The sequence below is a fragment of the Harpia harpyja genome, chromosome 14, assembly GCF_026419915.1.
Source record: "Harpia harpyja isolate bHarHar1 chromosome 14, bHarHar1 primary haplotype, whole genome shotgun sequence".
In the NCBI taxonomy this organism is placed as follows: domain Eukaryota; kingdom Metazoa; phylum Chordata; class Aves; order Accipitriformes; family Accipitridae; genus Harpia; species Harpia harpyja.
Window position 1 is genome coordinate 12496025 of NC_068953.1, and position 21394 is coordinate 12517418.

Consider the following 21394-nt stretch of genomic DNA (forward strand, 5'->3'; position numbering starts at 1 on the left):
TGCAGCCGTTTACAGTATAGCTAGTGGCTGCAAAAAATCTCTCCTCCTGCTCCACTGGAGGTTCTTAGAGGTACTCTGGAAAGCTGCTTTTTTGAAATTAAGGGACAGTTCAGCATAAAATTCATCCTGATTTTATCTTTTTAAGAGAAAAGTCTGCTAAGACTAAGAACAAATAGCATTTGTAATTATTGTTTTGAAAATGGTGAATCCAGCTCTTGCTCTGCCTCTTCGTATAAGGAATGAGTACTCATAAATCAGTGTAGTCATTCAAACTTAAAAATAAATCTATTTATGGTCTGCAAGTGTTCTAGGGTTGGGTAACCTAAAAATTAACAACATGGACAGATGATCAGCAGTATTTAACACAAAATGTTTTGCTCTTTCTGTTTTCAGGGCCTTTGCAAAGAAACAACAGCAACTGAGTGCACTGAAAATCCTGCAGAGGAATTGTGCTGCATATTTGAAGCTTAGGCACTGGCAGTGGTGGAGAGTCTTCACGAAGGTTTGTTATATTCTGTGACTTTCTTTGATGCCTGTAAATAGGTGAATGCATGTTCTCACTTCTTCATTTCAAATCTTTGCAGGTGAAGCCTCTTCTTCAGGTCACTCGTCAAGAAGAAGAACTTCAAGCCAAGGACGAGGAGCTAATGAAGGTGAAAGAAAAACAGACAAAAGTGGAGGCAGAACTTGAGGAAATGGAAAGGAAACATCAGCAGGTTTGTGTCCAAGATCAGCTTTTGATATCTAGGATGTGAATTGCACTATATCCCATGTGAGGGAGCCATGTTGGGAAGACACTTGTGAGCAAAAGCACTGAGAATCAGGCAAGCGAACTCCTTTCACACTCAGCTAAAACCTGGAATAGGAACATGTAGCATGAGCCATTCCTCTAGGAATGCAGAATTATCATGTTAACAAAACTAAACATCTTTTTGGCCTTTCCTAGTTTGCAGAACTTAAGTAACAGTGTCATTGGCCTTTTCAGATGTGTTTTCAGGGTAGGATAATTCCGTGGTGTGTATGTGCTGTTTAAGATGTGGGGAAGCAATTACGGCAATTATTGGACAAAACTGAAAATAGATTTATGCTGATAAGTAACATTGATATCAATTTAAAGAAGAGATGAAAGAGTGTCAGTAAAGATAGACGTGTATTTATCACTATGGTAATTTTGAGACATGGTAGAACTGGGATGGCTATCTAGAAGGGCAAAGCATCAGTTCCTGTTGATAAAAGGTCTGGAAGGCATGGCCTAGGAAGAGTGTCTAAGGACACTGGGTTTGTCTTAGTTTGGAGAAAAGGAGGCTGAGGGGCATTGTCATTGCTCTCTACAGCTTCCTGAGGAGGGGAAATGGAGAGTGAGGTGCTGATCTCTTCTCCTTGGGATCCCGTGACAGGATGTGTGGGAATGGTTCAAAGCTGCATCAGGGGAGGTTCAGACTAGATATTAGGAAACATATCTTTACCCAAGAGGCTGTTCAAACACTGAACAGGCTTCCTAGAGAAGTGGTTGGTGCCCCAAGCCTGTCAGTGTTTGAGGCATTTGGACAATGCCCTTAACGATATGCTTTAACTTCTGGTCAGCCCTGAAGTGGTCAGGCAGTTGGACTAGATGATTGTTGTAGGTTCCTTGCAACTGAAACTATTCTATTCTATTGTTAAGTTTACACAGCAAGAAGTAATATGTTCCAGTTCTGTTCCAGTGACTCCAAGTGCCAGCTTCAGCCCAGCTACCCATGGCACTGTTCTGCCACTATGCAGGGATGAGTTCAAGGAACAGTCCAAGAAACAGGCACTTCTCTCATCTTTCTGCTGCTGGTAGAACAGGGCCGGTGGAGTAGGTGCAGTGGGATTTGTTCCTTAAATTGGGAGGACAAGTGAGTGAATATTGCTGTAGCCCTATTGTGAAAGCTGGTGTCTTCTGGACTGCTGAAAAAGCCCTCTGCTAGAAGTCTTTGGTTTTGGATGTTGGCCAGGGAGTCAAGAATTGGAGCAGAACTTGGCCTTTAAGTAACTTTGTAGTTGTCATATGTATAATCTCTCATGAGAGGCTTTGAAATGTCATTTTTACTGCTTTACTACCTTTTGTGTATATTTGCAGCTTCTAGAAGAGAAGAACATTCTTGCAGAGCAGCTACAGGCTGAGACGGAGCTCTTTGCAGAAGCTGAGGAAATGAGGGCTCGCTTGGCTGCCAAAAAACAAGAGTTGGAAGAAATTCTCCATGACTTGGAGTCCAGGGTTGAGGAGGAAGAGGAAAGAAACCAAATATTGCAGAATGAGAAAAAGAAAATGCAGGGCCATATTCAGGTATGCTTCTTGGTAACTGGAAATGGAAAAGGATGCAAACAGGGCAGTTAAGGATGGGGAAGCTCCCTCAACATCTCTGTGGCACAGAGGAATTTAGCTCTTTAGCACCATGTGTGGAATAAAATAAATTTGAATTTTTTTTCTCTTTTCCTGTGTTCAGTGTGTTTAGCTTCTTGTGGTCTTCAGGCATATGAGGGTGAGGAAAGAAAAAGAAAAGTCAGAATGCCCTGTTGGTAGCTATAGCATATGCAAATAGAGTATTAAAGCTAGCAAGCACTTTTGAGTGGGGAGGAACCGGGAATGACTGCATGGGGCTTACCTGCTTTCTTATAGAAACAAAGACTGATGGGATGATGTCACGTATGAGAGAAATGTTCCTTCTTGACTGAAATCCAGTGAATATCATAAAGAATATTACTACTTTGACTTTTACAAAACTAAGGCAGCTTCCATCTCCTCCAAGTTACTTGTTTGGGGGTTTTTTGGTTTTTTTGTGAAAATTGGATGATTTGGATGCTTCCTTTTTGAATAACGGGGACCTTGAAAAAGGGAATACCTGAGAACTTATCTGTCTTTCCAAATACTCGAGGTACTTGAAGGGGAAATAAACCACACATCTCACAGCTCTTGATGCCTTTTAATAAGTGTCTATTCATGTGTGGCTGAGAATCTTATTTAAAACCACGAATGAATAGAAGCACAATACATTATTGCTTTTCCAGTTGTATCTAGCTATTTGTGCCAGTATCTGAACCATTTCAGCTGTAATATTGAGATCTGGACTCATACTGAAATGAGGAGATGTGTTTCCTGTGGTGTCTCTTCCTAGACACTTTTATACCAGATGCCCTGTTCAGATGCAGTATGCCAGGAAGTCTTTGACAGAAAGCCTGATCAGATTTACTTGTCATTAAGTAGAATTTCTTATTTTATGTTCAGAATTAGGAAGGTGAAAGACTGGTGAAGTGAGTTTATGTTTCCTAGACAGAATATTTCAGCCAAAGCTGAAATACAGAGCATAAAAATTTCCATGTGTATCACATGGCCCTTAATTTCATTACCAGATCATTGATACTATAAATGAATCTAACAAACCAAATGCATTTTTAGTGTTAGTTAGGGCAGGTGGCTTTTCAAAATAATACATCTTTTTCACCAAGTTAAAAAAAAAAAAAATTAACACATGGGTAACTTGGAAAATGCACAGATGCAATTGCCTTTCTTCCCAGGACCTAGAGGAACAGCTTGATGAGGAGGAGGGAGCTCGACAGAAGTTGCAGCTTGAAAAAGTGACAGCTGAAGCTAAGATCAAGAAGATGGAGGAAGAGATCCTACTGTTGGAGGACCAAAATTCCAAATTTTTGAAGGTGAGACCAGTATGCATGGTGGATATTCTGTGCATAAGTAATAGTAGTGCCAAGTGATAGCTCTCAAAACACTTGAGACTGCTGTTACATTATCTATAAAGTTTGCACCTGAATACTTGTGGGGTTTGAACAGGTTAGAGATTCTTTTGAACTGACCTTCAAAAGGGAGGTATTTGTCTGCGTTCTTTCCAGTTTCGCAAGTCTTCCGAATCTAAGAGCTGGAACCAATGTTTATCATAGCTACCATTGTTCTTTGCAAACAGATTTCCAAAAGTATACAGCAAATGCTGTCCTAAAACCAGACCTCCCATGTGTTAAATTCCAAGTCTTACTTTCTTTGAAAACAAATGTTCGTGTTTCTATACTATTCCAATTGATCCTTAATATTGACAGGTCAGTCACTTGAAATAAAATCTGTATTATATATGCTGTATGAGACCTCTATATGAATTTTGTATATTCAGTTATTTGTGCTGCTTAGAGACTCTTCAAATTGTGTTTTAGAAGTCATTCTTTCTCCCCTTTCTCCTAACTAGGAAAAGAAGCTGATGGAGGATCGAATTGCTGAATGTACTTCTCAGCTGGCTGAAGAAGAAGAAAAGGCCAAAAACTTGGCCAAACTTAAGAACAAGCAGGAAATGATGATCACTGATTTGGAAGGTTTGTTCTTACTATATTTGCCTATTAACAGGTTGGACATCATGCTAGAAAGGAACGGATCACTTATTATAATGTATGCAGTATCTGGTCCAGTCTGCTAAGTGTAACCTTATATGTAGATGCCTTAACAGCTGTTATTTTTATCTAAATCTTGAATGAAATTTGTGTCGCAAGACTTGTTGCATCTGGCCGCTCAGTCTTTCTCGTGTTTAACTTGTTAGGTTTTCATTTTTGAGAATCCATTTCATTTATAGATGCACTCAGAAATTCAAGTCGTTGCATGCATCCCTTTAGTAACAAGGTAAAACATCTGTCTCTTGGGAAGTTGCTACCTTTTCTATAATAACACATTAGAACAGCATATTTCTGGAAGAATGTTAGTAGGCATTCATTAGGCTTCCAATATTTTTTGAATAAGCAAATCTGCATTGTTTTGCTTTTCTTAATGCTTCATTTATCTAAAATGGTTCCATTTTTTTGGCCATTTGTTTGATTGCTTTGCCTGTGTTGTCACAGGCTAAACTAGCCCTATATGTGACCTTCCTTGATTTTATGTTTTTGTAAATTACTTATGGCTGTAAATAGCTGTTGTGCAACAGTAATAAACTGCCAAGTCAAAGTTGCAAAATATGAGGCAAAGTTGCTTTCTATGCCCTAATTTGGAAATAGTTTTTTCACTTACTGTATTACATCCTCTCTTCCTACATATTTTAAAACTGATATGCTTATGGAAGAATACCAAAGTTTAATCTTATCTGTATAGGAAGGTATTAAACTAATAGGGATAGTAGGTGATTGATGTACCTTTTCTTTAAAAATTGTATTCAGAGACCCTAAGATGGGCATAAGTAAGTTTTACTCACTGGAAAATAATGCTTGAGTAGTTGTGTGCTTAAATCAGGCCTAGTGTTTCCGAAGATGCTTGACAGATGTGTTTGGTTATGGTACCGTTCCAAGACTGATGACCTTAGAGAAATGGAAATTAAAGCTTAAATATAAGGCATGCAATTTCTTGGCTAGTAAAGCACAGTCAAATGATATTTACTCTTGGAGATGACTCAAGAAGCCATTAAAGTCTCTCTCTGCTAGGGTCTTGGCACTACTAGGCACTGATATTTGGAAAAAAAACCCAAACCTAATTCAGTTTATTATGAACTTTGTCAATTAAAAATTGAGTCTTATGACACTGTTCTAACTGTCACTCACTGGGAATATAACATAAAAACAGGGGGGAAGGTGCTATTTTTTTGAATGAGGAACTGTTTAGAGAAAAATTTTGTTACTTTAGATTGTCTAGAAAATCCCAAATAGCCATGGGTGGCTCTAAGAGATGATTCTTGAACGTGGCTCCCTTTCCAAATAGAAGATGATGTCCTGATCCAGTAGCAGGCTTATAAAGGGTGTGAGAGAAATCTCTGCACTGAGGACGCACAAAGTATTGAACAAATCTAATAACTTACATTTATGCTAATGAATTTAGAATTGTGCTAATGCTATGCTAAGCAAAACCTCCCTGTGACTTGAATATTACATACCTGGTCATTAGCTAACTGTAAACAATGCAGCTAGTAACAGTCAGACAACAGGCAGATCAATTAAAAGTCTTTTATTGCTATGGCACTGATAACTGGATGGTTTTCACAAAGAAATACCTTAGGGCAGGAGATCTCGGCTACACAACTAAATTACTGGAAGCTATTGGGGTTGCAGAGTCTTGCTAAATATCGATGGGATGTGAGTTAGTGGCACAGATACTTGCAAAAACAGTTTATCCAAGTTTTCTTCAAGCTATACTATTTTCCAGTAGACTTTTTGGAGTCTAGCCTAGCCCTTCCAGAACTATGCAAGCCATCATTTTTTCCAGTCTATAGCTGATCTTCATTTTTGAATCTTGATGTCTGTGATTATCTGGCCTAGCAGCTCAAATTGCTCTTCTCTTAGATCCCACTCCTTATTTTCTATCAAGATGAGGTTATGCTTCTGTTCCCTTATTTTAGACTTTTTTCTCCAGTCATTGACTTTCTTGAATTTCTATCTAAATCATACAGTTCTACTTTGCTGTTTCATCTTTCCCAGTCAGCCTTCTAGCTGCAGACTGGAGAAAGAATTGACACAGTATAAATTAAGTTTCCCACCCTTCCTGCCACCCCATGGCCCTTCCCCCAAACCTTCTGAGGATGACAAGAGAAAAACTTGCATATAAATATAATTCTTTCCTTCCTTAGAGCGCTTAAAAAAGGAGGAGAAGACCCGTCAAGAATTAGAAAAAGCTAAAAGAAAACTTGATGGTGAAACAACAGACCTACAGGACCAAATAGCTGAGCTGCAAGCCCAGATTGAAGAACTGAAGATCCAGCTGGCCAAGAAAGAGGAAGAACTGCAGGCTGCTCTTGCTAGGTCAGAGCACAATGGTGCTTATGATTACAAAGTGTGGTAGAAACCTGCTTTCCCAGACAGAATTTCAGTTGACTGCAAACATATCGGAAATGAGAATGTTAAAGAAGCCAACTCATGTTTGTACTAGAGCAACTCTAGGCACCTGTGCTGTGTGTAGACATGGCAAAAAAGATAATTCAGTGTTTTATCAGCATCGTTGCTCCACAAAGCTGCAAAAAAGAAGTTTCACCAGGGTATAATAGTGTTTGGGCTCTGGAAGCTTTTTTAGTCTCCCAGAGTTCAGCCTCAGGAGGGAAAAAGGATGTAATGCTCAGTGAGCCTTCTTAATAGAGTACTTTCTATGATTGGGTAGGACGGATGTTATCAAGATTTGTGTGGTAGTCTTGCAGTCACATGTTATGATATAAGCTAAACACCTTCTGTATTTTTTGAGCAACTATAATTTTGCAGGTAGAGAAAATTCTACAGATGGTGCATTTTTGGGACAGTGTTGAGATCTACAAAATTGGAATACTTGAACATAAACTTGAAAGCTTGATCATTCTGGTACTGCCTCTCTAGTACCTGGTCAGGATCTTGAGAATAACGGTAGTGGTCTTCTGTCTGTGAAGTTTTAGAAGGTCCATTTTATTTTAGTGGAAAAGTTAAGATATCATTTATGTACATAATTTAAACAATGCTAGACCATTACGAGAATATATCTGAAGCTATGAAATATCATTAACTGTTGTGCCTCTGTTTAACAGAGGTGATGAAGAAGCAGTTCAGAAAAACAATGCACTGAAAGTGATAAGAGAGTTGCAGGCTCAAATTGCAGAACTCCAGGAGGATCTTGAATCTGAGAAGGCATCACGCAACAAAGCAGAAAAGCAGAAAAGAGATTTAAGTGAAGAATTGGAAGCTTTAAAAACTGAACTGGAAGATACCTTGGATACCACTGCAGCACAGCAAGAGCTGAGGTAGGATCTTAGGTCTGTGTAACAAGGCACATTAAAATTGATCCTTAATTTACAAAAGACTAAAATGTTGATTTTGATAATCCTTGATGCTTCCTCTAGGACAAAACGTGAGCAGGAGGTGGCTGAACTGAAGAAAGCAATTGAAGAGGAAACCAAAAACCATGAAGCACAGATCCAGGAAATTAGGCAGAGGCACGCTACTGCCCTGGAAGAGCTCTCTGAACAACTTGAACAGGCCAAAAGGGTGAGAAGAAAATGAATTACAGAAATACACTTTTCTGCTTCAGGACTTTTTATAAGTACCCTGATTGTTGTGGTCCCTTCCACTGATACCTGCAGAGCTAAGTTGTCCTCTCTACATGCATAACAATTGCAATTGAATCAAATACATCATGCTGGTTTGAATATATTGCAACTATTAGACAGTCTTGGCCTCTGTCTGGAAAGCGTTCGTTAGACTTGGAAATGGTGCACCTAGAGATAAACCATGTAGTACTCCTGTAGGAATTCTACAGCAGTCCACGTGCTTATTTGGTGAAAAGCAGTTCTCTGCATGAGTGAACTGCAGAGTGCTTCCATATAAGGTAATTGTAATGTCAGCACTCACGAATAACAAACTGTGAGTGCAGGTAGTGTAAAAGTTCTTCCAGCCACTCTTAACTTCATGCTTGTACTGTGACCTCCAGTGCTAGATATCTGTGGAGTATCTTGCTAGTTTGCACAGCTGTATTGTGTTCTCTGGTAACCACCACCAGAGCAGGCAGGAGGAGGCACACCTGGGTAGCATGGTTCCTACTAATGTAGCTTGAGTGTCTTGTTCAAAAGCAGAATTATTCCAACACTGCCAAAAAAAAAAAATTTCTTTAGTTTGTGAAATTATAGTTTTGGTAATTCACAAATGTATGTGTGGACAGTTCATATACTGTAGTAATATTTTTATGTAGGGACTGCTTCGCAAGCTTCCTTAGTATTTTAAACTAAGTGAGAAACACAGTAGTTAAGGCTGGTGGAAATCATAGTTTAGTCACCTGAAGATCTTATGCATGTCTTCTGCTCCTTATTCATTACATATTCTCAGTAAGAGCATGAAAAGATGGAAAAAATACCCTGCAATCTTAAACAAAGGTCTTGTGGTAAGATGGTGTCAGTTCTGGTGATATAGTAAGAATGGTATTTAAACATCCCTTATGCCAATTATTACTTTTTTAAAAAAGGTTTTTGACAAATGTCAGTGCAGTGGTGAAAAGTGCTTTGTTATGCACTTCCAAGCTGCTATGCCTACTAAAATCAGGGCAGCTTTAGTTGATATCTTTCCTTTTATTTCTGTGAGATGAGCCATGCTGATCTGTTAATGGGCACATTCCTTCCTACTTACAGTGCTACTCAAACAGTCATTTTAGAGCACTGACGTCCCAGATCTTTTTGAATTCATAGAAGTATCTTCTGGTCATCACTGCTGCCTGTGATATCTGAGAGTGGAATAACCTGCATTAACTTAGTCTTTGGCTAACATACACAGAATGTTACATGGCAGCATTTTAAGCACTCCCTACTTACAACTTGCTGAGCACTTGTTTTATCTTTGAACTTGTAAACCTGATTTGCTGGACTGAATATTTTTTAGCAGAAAACTTTATTCGTATGTAACAAAGTGCTGAATTTCTTTCCTTTTGTCTTTCTTAGTTCAAAGCAAATCTTGAAAAAAACAAGCAAGGCCTAGAGTCTGACAACAAGGAGTTAGCCTGTGAAGTGAAGGTACTGCAGCAGGTCAAGGCAGAGTCTGAACATAAGAGGAAGAAGCTTGATGCTCAGGTACAAGAGCTAACTGCTAAGGTCACAGAAGGCGAAAGACTGAGGGTGGAGCTGGCGGAGAAAGCTAACAAGCTGCAGGTAAGGCTGTATGGAAGTCCTAAACTGCTGAAAAATAGGCAAGAAACTAAAAGTCTTAACCCTGTACAGAAATGGCTAGGAGAAACAAGTTTCAAAGATGCAGCTAGGTCCACAGGAACTGAGCCTGTAGTTAACATGGAAGGTGACCTCAGTCACGCACTTTCACGTACTTGAGGGGCCTTAAAGTGGTGACATGCCTCAGGTGGAGATAGCTGGATAGCCATGACATTAATCCTGAACTTTTTGGGTTATGTGAGAATTATAGTGGCTTTTAAGTATGTGGCTTCCCATCCTGGAGACCAAATCCTGTAGGAGGCTCTGCATAGTCAAGATGCTGACAGGTGGCCTGTAGGTTTTTGGCTTGGATATGGAATTGAGTAGATGGGGCTGAGCTCATTCATGTGTGAGCAAAAATGTACTGATTGATGGTGGCCACAGGTTTCCTTTTGTGCTTCCAAGTTGGGAGCTTGGCAGATAGGGATTGCAAGTAAAGGCCCATTTTTCTGGGAAATGGAGAAAATAGGCAAAATGCAATCAGGGCAGACTTTTAAACCACAGCAACGAGTACTTTAGGTAAATTCAGCTAAAGTACTTAAAAAAGGGAATGGCCCAGTTCTTTTTGGAGGAAGCTTTCGGGCAGTCTCTCACTGTGTATAAAAGTAACATAGCCTAAAATAGCAAGACCTGGCACCTGGCAGTAACCTTTTCTCTTGCAGTGATGCTTTAAACCCAGCTGCCACCCTGATAATCCCTGAATTAATGCTCCCATAAAATATATAGTCCTATAATTAAAAATAGCATTTATGTATGAATGCAGATATTGGAATGATGTGCTCTGCTAAATAGCATGCTTAACTCTTGTTATGTTATACCACTTAAGGTCCAGACTGACATCCAACTTGAAGTTTCTAGCCAAACTTCAGTGTTTTTAGCTGCTTGTATCTCTCTGCTGGGATGTATTGTTGTCTTGCCATACCTGGAATTTGTTGAGGTTTTGTGTTCTGTAGTTCCAGCTCCCAGTGGGATGTAGGCTTTGCCGTGAGTCAGCTGCATGCTGTTACCTTTAGACTGCTTGCTTTGCAGAATGAGTTGGATAATGTCTCAAGTCTCCTGGAGGAAGCAGAGAAGAAAGGCATTAAGTTTGCCAAGGATGCGGCTAGTTTGGAATCTCAGCTTCAGGATACACAGGTGTGTGCACAGTGAAGCTTGAACTTTGCACTGAAGCTTTGTTCCTCATTGAAATGCTAACTGCATAACAGAAAATACATTTTCATTCATGGTTTGGAAAGTCCCTTGGGTAGAAGCTGTATTTCCTGTTGAAGTCTAGTGAAATGTGATATATAATGATTGCTCAGCTACCTGTCAAGCCAATTTTTCATTATCTAAGATTCACTACTTGCTAGACTATAGCCTTTCAGTTTCTCTTTTATATCTTAGTCTCTGTGGGAGATAAGAATTAAGTCAATAAAACCTTTCCAGGTAGAATGTTAATGTAAATAAGATCCTTGGGTTATATAAAGGCACAAGGGACAATACCCTGTCTTTTACTGACAGCTTAAGTTCTTACAGCTTAAATTCAAACTGACGGTGTTTGGTTTTGAGTTAAATAATGCAGCTTTATGCATGTATTCATCACTTGAATATACTCTTTCTTCCCCTGTATAAAATGCTAATGGTGACTACTTGAATAATGTTAATCATAATTAGACAGGTCTGTGAGGAAAAGAATGAGGGAGAGGTGATGGTGGTTACACCTTTCGTTAGTTTCCGTTATGACAGAAGTTTCCACTGCCAAATTACAGCTATCTTTAAACTGACCTTTCTATTTAAGCAGTGCAGCAAAACTTGGAAGCATGCTGCCATTGCAGGATTTGCTGCTATATATTCTTCCCAGGTGGTTTAAAATAGGTACGCTATATGCTTGTCTGAAAGAAGAAATACAAATTTTGAAGCTGACTTCTGTGCTCGTCCCTTTAAAGACAGAAAAGTGTCATCCATTAACTTCTAGAACAGACAGTGGCATGGATTCCCTGATCAGAAATATGCTTTATAAAGGTTTAAGTGTGCCCAAAATGAATGACCAGTGCCTTTTTGAAAACCCAAATTACAGATGTCTTCATAAGCATGTCCTTGTGCAAAAGTGCTGTGAGAAAAATAATCAAACCTGAAACTCCATATAGGGTAATGGATGGTGGTAGCCCAAGGCCACAGTTAACACACTGTGAACCGAACTGAACTTTGAATATCTCTGTGTAACAGGAGCTGCTTCAGGAAGAAACCCGCCAGAAACTCAACCTGAGCAGTAGGATTAGGCAGCTGGAAGAGGAGAAGAACAACCTGCAAGAGCAGCAGGAAGAGGAAGAGGAGGCCAGAAAGAACTTGGAGAAACAGATGCTTGCCTTGCAGTCACAGGTAAGTTGCTGTACATGACAGGAGTTCTATAAGGCCTACACACTCCAGGTGAGATGAATTGGTGTCCCAAGCCTCTCGGAAAAATGTCATGTAATTTGCACATGTGCTAGACCTGATTTTGGAATAAAATTTCCTGTGGTGTTTCTTCATTGCAATGACGACTGGTACAACTAACTGCAATGCGCAGGACTTTCCCCTGCTTAGTATCCTGCTAGCTCACAATTTTTGTTACTTTAGCTAGCAATAACGTCTATTTCTGGTTTGCTGTTTTGGACCTGATGCCTTTCTTTCCTTCTCGTGATGCACTAAGGAACATTATTTTCTTTTATTAAATTTCAGTTGGCTGATGCTAAGAAAAAGGTAGATGATGACTTGGGAACCATTGAAGGCTTGGAAGAAAATAAGAAGAAATTATTGAAGGACATGGAGTCCTTAAGCCAACGCCTAGAGGAGAAGGCAATGGCTTATGACAAACTGGAGAAGACAAAGAACCGCCTGCAGCAAGAGCTGGATGACTTAATGGTAGATCTAGATCATCAGCGCCAGATTGTTTCTAACTTGGAGAAAAAGCAGAAGAAGTTTGATCAGGTAGTCTAGTTTCCTGTCATCTTGCTGCTTTCTATGATTTTTAAATGGCATCTTGTTTATATTGTTACTGCATAAATGAGCCTTGTATAAAGAAGGGTCTGACTAGAGTACTGTGGTTATTGATAAATCTTTGTGAGCAGCTTGGCTTTTGTTAAGAGTAACTTGTCACTTAAAATTTCAGTCAGCTAAATGCCAGCTTTGAGTCTTGTTAGATCAAGTAATAAGCTCTTTATATACAAAAAGGAAATTATATTGGAACAAAAACTTAAGAGTATTACTGTAATCCTTCAAGATAGACTAAGAAAGGATGTGAAGACTGAATGATGAAAATAATATAAAACTTATTTAATCTTGATTAGTAGCTTGCTTTCCTCATCTCATCCCAGAGTAGCTGTAGCTGTTTTCTTACTAGCACTTTGATCAAGACTGAAAGACTAGACAGCTTCTGAAGGCCAGTTAAACTTAGAGCATTAACCACTTCATTGACTAAAACACCTGAGGCAGGAAGGACCTGATTATAGAACTTATGAGATGGATTAATTATTTCTTATGTTCAGATGCTGGCAGAAGAAAAGAACATTTCTGCCAGATATGCAGAGGAAAGAGATCGTGCTGAAGCAGAAGCAAGGGAGAAGGAAACCAAAGCACTGTCTCTAGCTCGGGCTTTGGAAGAAGCCCTGGAAGCTAAGGAAGAATTTGAAAGACAGAACAAACAGTTGCGTGCAGATATGGAAGACTTAATGAGTTCTAAAGATGATGTGGGCAAAAATGTAAGTACGTTTCCACACCCTGTTTTGTTATATACTACATAGGGAATAACACAGGAAAACTACCTGGCAGGAGAAGTATATTTAACACAAAAATAGAACTTTTTGAAGCTGATTTATAACCCAGAATTCTGGAGGAATTTATGCTCAGAATAAGGGGATGTCTTTATTAACATCAGGCCTCTTCAAAAGTTGTGAAGACATGGAGAGCAGAAGTTGCTGGCCAAATGACTAATGGCACCTGTGCTAGATTTAAGAGCTTATCTCACTACTACTTCTTTTTCTCTGTGTCATTACACAGCTCATCTCATAAATCATCTGCATAGATGTCTGTTGGGTTCTCTAATGCAGACTTAGAGATGCTGCTCTGCCTGTTCTGATTCATTGTCCAATTCAGAGCATCACAAAATGTAGTGTACTGAGTTCATGTAATGTCTTATTTTGCTGTTAATAACTGTTGATGTTGAGATACCTGAAGGAGAGGGTCTGATTAATGTTTGTGGCTTAGGTCCATGAACTGGAGAAGTCAAAGAGAACTTTAGAGCAACAGGTTGAAGAGATGAGGACTCAGCTTGAGGAACTGGAAGATGAACTGCAGGCCACAGAAGATGCTAAGCTTCGTTTGGAGGTGAACATGCAAGCTATGAAAGCCCAGTTTGAGAGAGATCTGCAAGCCAGAGATGAACAGAATGAAGAGAAAAAGAGGATGCTGGTTAAACAAGTATGTCTATTTTACTGTACTTCATAGTGAAAAGGGTGTGAGGAACTTGCCAAAGCTCTGTGGCTTCAGTGATAACTTGCTACCAGAAAAATAAAACTCTTTGCTTAAAGTTTCCATCCTATAGAAATCCCAAGCACTGATCTTTGTTACTGTTTGTAACAAACAGTAGAATAGGTCTTGTTGAGGACTGGCCGCTGTCAACTGTTAGTGTTAGTCTGCTACTGATGGTCCTCCAAAAACACTCAATGTGCAAGCAGAGGTTTGGCTAGTGCTGCGTGGGTGTATTTCAAGGACAGGGGTACGTTATTTGGACTTTCAAGCCCATCCTATGTGACGTACAGGAACTAATCCATGGATGCTGAGATAGACTGAAAGACTGTAATTAAGTGAACAGTTTTCTAAATGAAAATTGTGGCAAAGATTCCAGATTTGCCAGACTTGAGAATTCCAGTAACGTAAAGCAGATCAGAAGAGCCTTAAGAAATGCCTTTAAAATCTCATGCTTGTGAGAAGATGGTTCTAAATTAACATTAAACTTTGAGGAAAAAACACCCAGTATTTCAAGATTTATCACAAGAAAACAAAAATGTACAATTACTGAGAATCAGCAATATGGAAGATCTCTTAGAAATAAGCATGGCCTGGAGGGCTTTTGAAGTTGCATTGCATTTCATTGCAATGCAAAATTGCTATTATCTTGCACTGGACAAGAACTTTTGACCTAGCATGAGGAGGGAGGCTTGCTTCAAAACAAAATATATTCTTTAATGTTGCTAACCTGTGGCATTTCTGGCTCAGTTTTATTTTTGCGTAAGTTTGGCTTAGTTTGTGTTGGCTTGCTGCTTAGTTACTTTTTTGTTTTGTTTTAAAAAAGAAAAAGTCGGTGTATAAATGCTAGTAGCACAGCTGTTTCAAAGAGAATGATTTCATTTTTTTTTTCTTGAGAAAATGAGGTGATTCTGCTTCTTATTTTCCTCTTAGTGGTTCAGTCAGAATTAGTGTCATCTGCCCTAGAGTGATAGTTAAATATGGATAGATGTGCTGGGCAAGAAGCTGATCACTAAGTAGCTGAACAGATGAAATGGAAATGCTTCAGATGCTGAGCTACTGTCTTTGTTTTCCTTTTTGTCAGTTCAGAGATCTTTGCTTCCAATTTGCGAATTTGTTTTTGCCATCTGCAGTGTCTTCCCCTGCAGCTTGCATTCTGTAGTCTTTTCCAGTTGAGTAATGTTAATTCTGCTCTGTGAAGGCCTTGTGGAGTCACCGAACATTTTGTTAGGATTCTGTTTGCTCCATTCCTGGAACTGAGCCTGTTAAATGCCTTGATTTCACAGGTGCGAGAGCTGGAGGCAGAACTGGAAGACGAGCGCAAACAGAGGGCTCTTGCTGTGGCAGCCAAGAAGAAAATGGAGATGGATCTGAAAGACCTGGAAGGTCAGATAGAAGCTGCAAACAAGGCTCGAGATGAAGCAATCAAACAGCTACGTAAGCTCCAGGTAGGCAGAGCTAATCAACTGAGCTGCTTTCTCTCCTGGTGACAGTCTGTCAAGGGTGTTGGTTTTCATTAAATACATTTGTAGCTTGAAGGCAAAAGGAGTATCAGACTCGACTATGCTGACACATGTTATAGAGTATCTGGCCTGAACTTATCACATGCCCAAAAGTCCTCTCATCCTTTTGTTGGTAAGGAGTTAAGATTATCCCCCACGTACTTCTATTCAGTCGTCATCTTTTTCTTTATTTCAACACTTTGCATAAAGAGTTACTGAGTATTGCTTTCCAGGCTGCACTAAAATTTATGGTTGTTTGTGTCTTTGAATTTACTGATTTGAGTTCAGCTCTTGCTGACTGCTGCTTCTTCACCTTGTTGAACTTCTTAAGGTGTTTTCAGCCAAAAATGCTCCAGAGAAAAAGGAGGAGTAAACTTTAGTTGCTTGTAAAAAGCTCCAAGATGCCCATTCTTTTTAGTTTGGCAAGAAAAAACCAGTTCTTGTGTCAAGGATTTATTTCCCATTCCCAGAAAAATATTCAACAATTGGTAGAGTTCAGTTTTGCCAAAAATTTTCAGTGTCATGGCCCAAAGCTGCAGGATTATGAGGCCATGGCAAGACTATGTAAAGCATACAGGAAATTAAATTGCCTTTCTGCCCTCTCCACTTTATTCTTTGGCAATCCTAATTCAAATCCTACCTCAACAGAATGAGGGCAATTCTGGAACTGAGCCCTGGATGAAGAGGGAGCATAGGTTAAAGCAAGTAATGCTGGTACCTAGCAGCACCCCGCTTCTCTAGTCCAATCGGACAGGACAGCTAGAGAGGTCATACATGATCTCTGTACCCTTTCATACAAGCACCTGAAATAAGTGGTCTCATGACTGGTGGTATTCTAAAGATGCAGGTACAACTTAAATGCAGTTTCCCCAACTTTCTTACTCTTTTAGCATCTCAAGACAAACTTGTGCAGATTAAGATCTCAGTCTATGTTAACAGTGTTTCTTAAGGGAAGCGTAAGTATGTGATTCTAGGTGTGCAAAATGGTGCATTGTGTTACTTCTGCAAAGACAATAGTTTCCTACCTTGCATGCTTATCATAAGTTTGGGTTTTTTTAGTCAATTTAAGTGAATTTTTCACAAGTCATTCCAAGAGCTTTACTTCTCCATAAGTTTCATGACAAATGTAATTGAGCAGCTCTTTATTAGAGTTTTTTCTTACAAGAAATACACCACATAAATGAGGGTGAAGGCTTATAATGTGATGTTTCTGACAAGGAATTGAGTGATGGAAAGGTGAGAAAATGAGGTTTTACTATGAAAATCAGAACTAAAAATGCATTTAAGTGGAACAAAGCAACTTTGGGAGGAAGGTCTTACCTCTAAAGGGCCAAAATGCTTCAGAGCTGCTAATAAATATTGTGATTGTCCTAATGCAGCATGGCTTTTTCTTTCCCCTGCTTTCCAACTGCAGGCTCAAATGAAAGACTACCAGCGGGAGCTGGAAGAAGCCCGTGCATCCAGAGATGAGATCTTTGCACAGTCCAAAGAGAGTGAAAAGAAGCTCAAAGGTCTCGAAGCAGAAATACTCCAGCTCCAAGAGGTGAGACTGAAATCCAAGAAATTTGTTTTTCTTACTAGGGTAAGGCAAAGATCAGAAAGTAAAAAATTAAAAAGCAATCTAGTGAGTTGGAGAGAAATGGGAGCCAGGAGAACTTTTTCCCCACTGCCCCAGGTCATTAGTGAACTTCTTACAGCTTTGCAGGAATCAGTCTAGTAGTCTAGACTTCATTTCTCTGCCTGAGTAGCAAGAAAGCTTTGCTACTGCTCAAACAGATTTGAGGCCTCACTAAAATTTCCAAGATGGTTCGAGAGTCTCTGAAAGGTGCAGTGCACAGTGTCAGTACTAAAATTGATTATTTGAAATAGATGAAAACCTAACAATCTCTCCAGTACCTCAGTGGACCATTTAAGTCTGTGGAGGTTTATCACTTTGCCCTCTTAGGTCCTCATCCCTTTCTTTTATGGGCATGTGTTCCCTCATTGTTGGCAATTTATGCAAGAGCTCCAAGTCCTGCTACGTATCACTTCTCTCCCGTTATCTCCTTGGTCTGCCACAAGGTCAAACATCAGCAGAATTGCCTCATGTGAGAGACTGCCTTTTTTTTTTTTTTTTTTGTCCTGTATCACCTGCAGACCAAAGTTTGAAGCAATCGCTCATATTTCACTACACTTACTGTTTGAGCCTTTACAGATAGCCTATGACTGACTAGAGCTTTTCCATGTCATTCTTTTGTGGACTTCAAACTTGTCAGTCTTGCACTTGCAGTGCATTGAATTGTCGTTCTTAGCAAATGCTTGGGTGTTTCTGCCACTTAATACAGTTTTATAACATGAGATTCAGTGCTGTTTATACTATTGTGCTAAAGCTCTTGTTTTCTATACTTTGCTTGCATTCGTGCTATGTAGTCTGTAACAACCTAAACAATTTGCTTAATTTAGTGCCCACTTTACACTGAGTGCATTTATTAGAGCATGAGACAGAATGGTTTAGGGCTTGAATGTTACTGATGTTCACAGTTGTTAGTTTTTTTCCTTAACTTTGTGCAAGGAACAGTTCAGGGACAGGGAGAAGTAAATCCATTGTAGTCATATGGCAGTTAAGGGGGGGAAATATCAAGATGATGTGTCCTGCTAGCTTCTACAGCTGTTGCTTCTGCTTATCTGTTAAAAGACCTCAGGGGTTATCACACTTCACAGCATCTCCCAGAAGTTATTAGAAGGCTAAATTGTTTGCAGAAGTCTTGAGATTCCTAATGCTGTAATGAATCTTTTCCTAAACCTTCACAGGAGTTTGCTGCGTCTGAAAGAGCCCGTCGTCATGCTGAGCAAGAAAGGGATGAGTTGGCTGATGAGATTGCAAACAGTGCTTCAGGAAAGTGAGTCATCAAATGTATTAATTGTGCATCTGAAGAACTTCAGGCACCAGCAGCTGTAGTTCTTGGTAGTCTGCTTGCAAATTCTGTATTGACCTGTCTTCATGATAAAAATTCCTTGTTGTTATGAAGAGAATTGCTGACACAGTAGCTTCTCATGACAATTTGCAATGCCTAAAGTATCAGAAGCAAACTAGCCAGTAGCTTTGTATCAGATCTGAACATGTCTTGACCCAAATACTTCCTTTCTAGGTCAGCACTGCTGGATGAGAAGCGCCGGCTGGAAGCTCGTATTGCACAGTTGGAGGAAGAGCTTGAGGAAGAGCAGAGCAACATGGAGCTTCTCAATGAGCGGTTCCGAAAGACCACGCTGCAGGTGAATCCGTTGTTGACAATGCTGTAGGGGCAATTTGTGTTTCAGTGTGCAGTTAAGTGGAGGCTCTGAATAGCACCAAATGATCTTCTATTCTTCTCCTCTGGAAGGTTGACACGCTTAATTCTGAGCTAGCTGGGGAGCGGAGTGCTGCCCAGAAGAGTGAAAATGCACGGCAGCAGCTAGAAAGGCAGAACAAAGAGCTGAAAGCCAAGCTGCAGGAACTGGAGGGATCTGTGAAGTCTAAGTTCAAGGCAACAATTTCTACTCTAGAAGCCAAGATTGTGCAGCTAGAAGAACAGCTTGAGCAGGAAGCCAAGTAAGTGAAAAAATCTGTTTGCCTGTGTTTGTTCTGTCAGTTGAATGTCTGAAACTTCCATGCCTTAAGTCTTTGCAGGGCTGAGATGTGAGCTTACAGCACAGGCATTAGGGTTTATTGTCTGGAAACCTACTGTTTAGGGGACACGCTTTAACAAGACAGCTGTAAAGTAACTGGGGTTGAAAGTGTCAGAATCTATTTGCTCCGTAGCTGAAACTGCTGAATTAATTCTTAAAGTTAACCAGGTGAATGTGTTGACTGGTAGTCCCAGGATCCACAAGGTGCTGCTGAAGTTTCTTGAGGCAAGATGAAACATCCCCTTGAGACACCTGGTCTCTTTGGTTAGAGGAAACAAGTTGAACAGCCTAGGTGTGACAGCTTAAGATAGTTGAGATGATTCCTGTGCTTTGCAGAAGCCTTTCTGCAGTGAGGTCTTCCTGTCTGTCCTTACCATCTTGGTCTTCCAGGCTTTTTTTTTGTTTTGTTTTGTTTTTTTAAACTAATTCCTCCCAGAATCTGAAGGTGGACTGTCTTATCACCATCTCCGTTCTTTTTGTGCTTTTGGTTCTGCAGGAGGACCGTGTTACTGGTTAGCAATAGCTTTAAAGCTGCTCTGTTCAATCTCATTGTGAAGAAGCACCTTCTTATCCTGCTTCTTAGCCTGCATACCACACTTGTATTGCTCCAGTGCTAAGAATTCATGCTTTCAAAGCTGCATCCCAGCCAACCACTAGCACACTAAAACTAAGTCAGTTCTGTTGACAGTGGCAGGCATGTTAAGAGGACTCAGTTACACAGTGAGGCGAGAGCCCTTCAGAAAGGACAGACCTTGTATTCCTAGCCTTCAAGTACTGGGACAAATTACGACTTTTGATTATTCTAGGGAAAGAGCAGCTGCTAACAAACTGGTCCGCCGTACAGAGAAGAAATTGAAAGAAGTCTTCATGCAGGTGGAGGATGAGCGTCGACATGCAGACCAGTACAAGGAGCAGGTAGGTGGAAGGGCTTAGCTTTTGAGGCCTGTTTCTCAGAAAAGGCAAATAAAACCATACTTTGAGTAGAAAGGGCTTGTTAAGAAGCATTTTAATGAAAAGATCTAAGGGAATCTATCTTGATGACTGAATCACTAGAGTAGTTCCCAGCAGTCAAAACCATCCCGTCAGCTCTGGTGTGATGGTCTGTTACGTGTCCTGGTCTCCTGGACCCAGGAGCTCTGTAGTGTTTCCAGGAGTCCAGGCTGGAGTCTTCAGTGAGGCTGATGGTTCATCTCCAGCCAGGGTGGTCAGGGAGGACAGGGTGTTAGCTAACCCCCAGTCATGGGGTTGCAGCTGTCTAGTTGATCCCGAGTACCTGGTTTTGTATTTTAGATGGAAAAGGCAAATGCCAGAATGAAGCAGCTCAAACGCCAGCTGGAGGAGGCTGAAGAGGAAGCCACTCGTGCAAATGCTTCCCGACGTAAACTTCAGCGTGAGCTGGATGATGCCACGGAGGCTAACGAGGGCCTGAGCCGGGAGGTCAGCACCCTGAAAAACAGGCTAAGGTAAGTGGCACCAGTAGCAGTGGGCAGGGGTTTATCTAAGCCCTTGTGTGCCCACAGACTGTCTCCACAGTGCATCCTTGGAGAGCATCCAGGTGTGGAACTGCAGAAGCAGAGCTGCTCATGTTAGGGAATGGGTTGAAATGGAGCCTGCTGACTGTGCCTGATGATGATGATAAGGAAGCTGCCAGACCACAGGGATATTCCTGACAACTCTTGAGCCTGAACTCTTTGGAGCTTACATTGGCAGGTTCCCTGGGGTTGCCAGTTCAATCCAGCTGTAGGTAAACGTGACAGAGGAGACAGCTCAGTCATGCTTTTCCAGTGGATGGTACTGATCCCTTTTCCCCTGATGCATCCTGGTGGGAGTGTTTCAGCATTTTCCTTGAGAGTAGGTCTTTGAGATCAAGGTCTGTATCAAGTTCAGATGGGAGTCAGCAGTGGTGAGGCTGCTGCAGAACAAAAACCATCTCGACGTAGAGAGTGCCTGAGCTGGTTGGCTTATAGGAATGGCAGGAGGGGTGCAGTGCAGTACTTCACAAACAAGCAGTCAATGTTGTTTGGTTTTTTGGTTTTGTTTGGTTGGTTGGTTGGTTTTTGTTGTTGGGTGGTTTTTTTTTTTTTTTTTTTTTTTAGAGAACCCACTCTGTTTACTTGGTCTGTGCTTGGT

General features: G+C 40.4%; 1 protein-coding gene across 3 annotated transcripts in view; it reads left to right on the plus strand.

Moving 5' to 3' along the window:
- MYH10 (myosin heavy chain 10) overlaps positions 1-21394 on the plus strand; it is a 105283-nt gene that overhangs the window by 81825 nt on the left and 2064 nt on the right. For all 3 annotated transcript variants that reach the window (XM_052808760.1, XM_052808758.1, XM_052808759.1), the window contains 21 exons: positions 394-502; positions 585-716; positions 2102-2308; positions 3538-3675; positions 4212-4335; positions 6561-6732; positions 7479-7691; positions 7791-7935; positions 9375-9581; positions 10665-10769; positions 11841-11993; positions 12333-12581; positions 13139-13351; positions 13857-14069; positions 15404-15565; positions 17034-17162; positions 18410-18498; positions 18748-18871; positions 18979-19187; positions 20071-20179; positions 20555-20727. In XM_052808760.1, the coding sequence (XP_052664720.1) occupies positions 394-502; positions 585-716; positions 2102-2308; positions 3538-3675; positions 4212-4335; positions 6561-6732; positions 7479-7691; positions 7791-7935; positions 9375-9581; positions 10665-10769; positions 11841-11993; positions 12333-12581; positions 13139-13351; positions 13857-14069; positions 15404-15565; positions 17034-17162; positions 18410-18498; positions 18748-18871; positions 18979-19187; positions 20071-20179; positions 20555-20727 (3375 nt within the window). The remainder of the gene's footprint in view (positions 1-393; positions 503-584; positions 717-2101; positions 2309-3537; positions 3676-4211; positions 4336-6560; positions 6733-7478; positions 7692-7790; positions 7936-9374; positions 9582-10664; positions 10770-11840; positions 11994-12332; positions 12582-13138; positions 13352-13856; positions 14070-15403; positions 15566-17033; positions 17163-18409; positions 18499-18747; positions 18872-18978; positions 19188-20070; positions 20180-20554; positions 20728-21394) is intronic.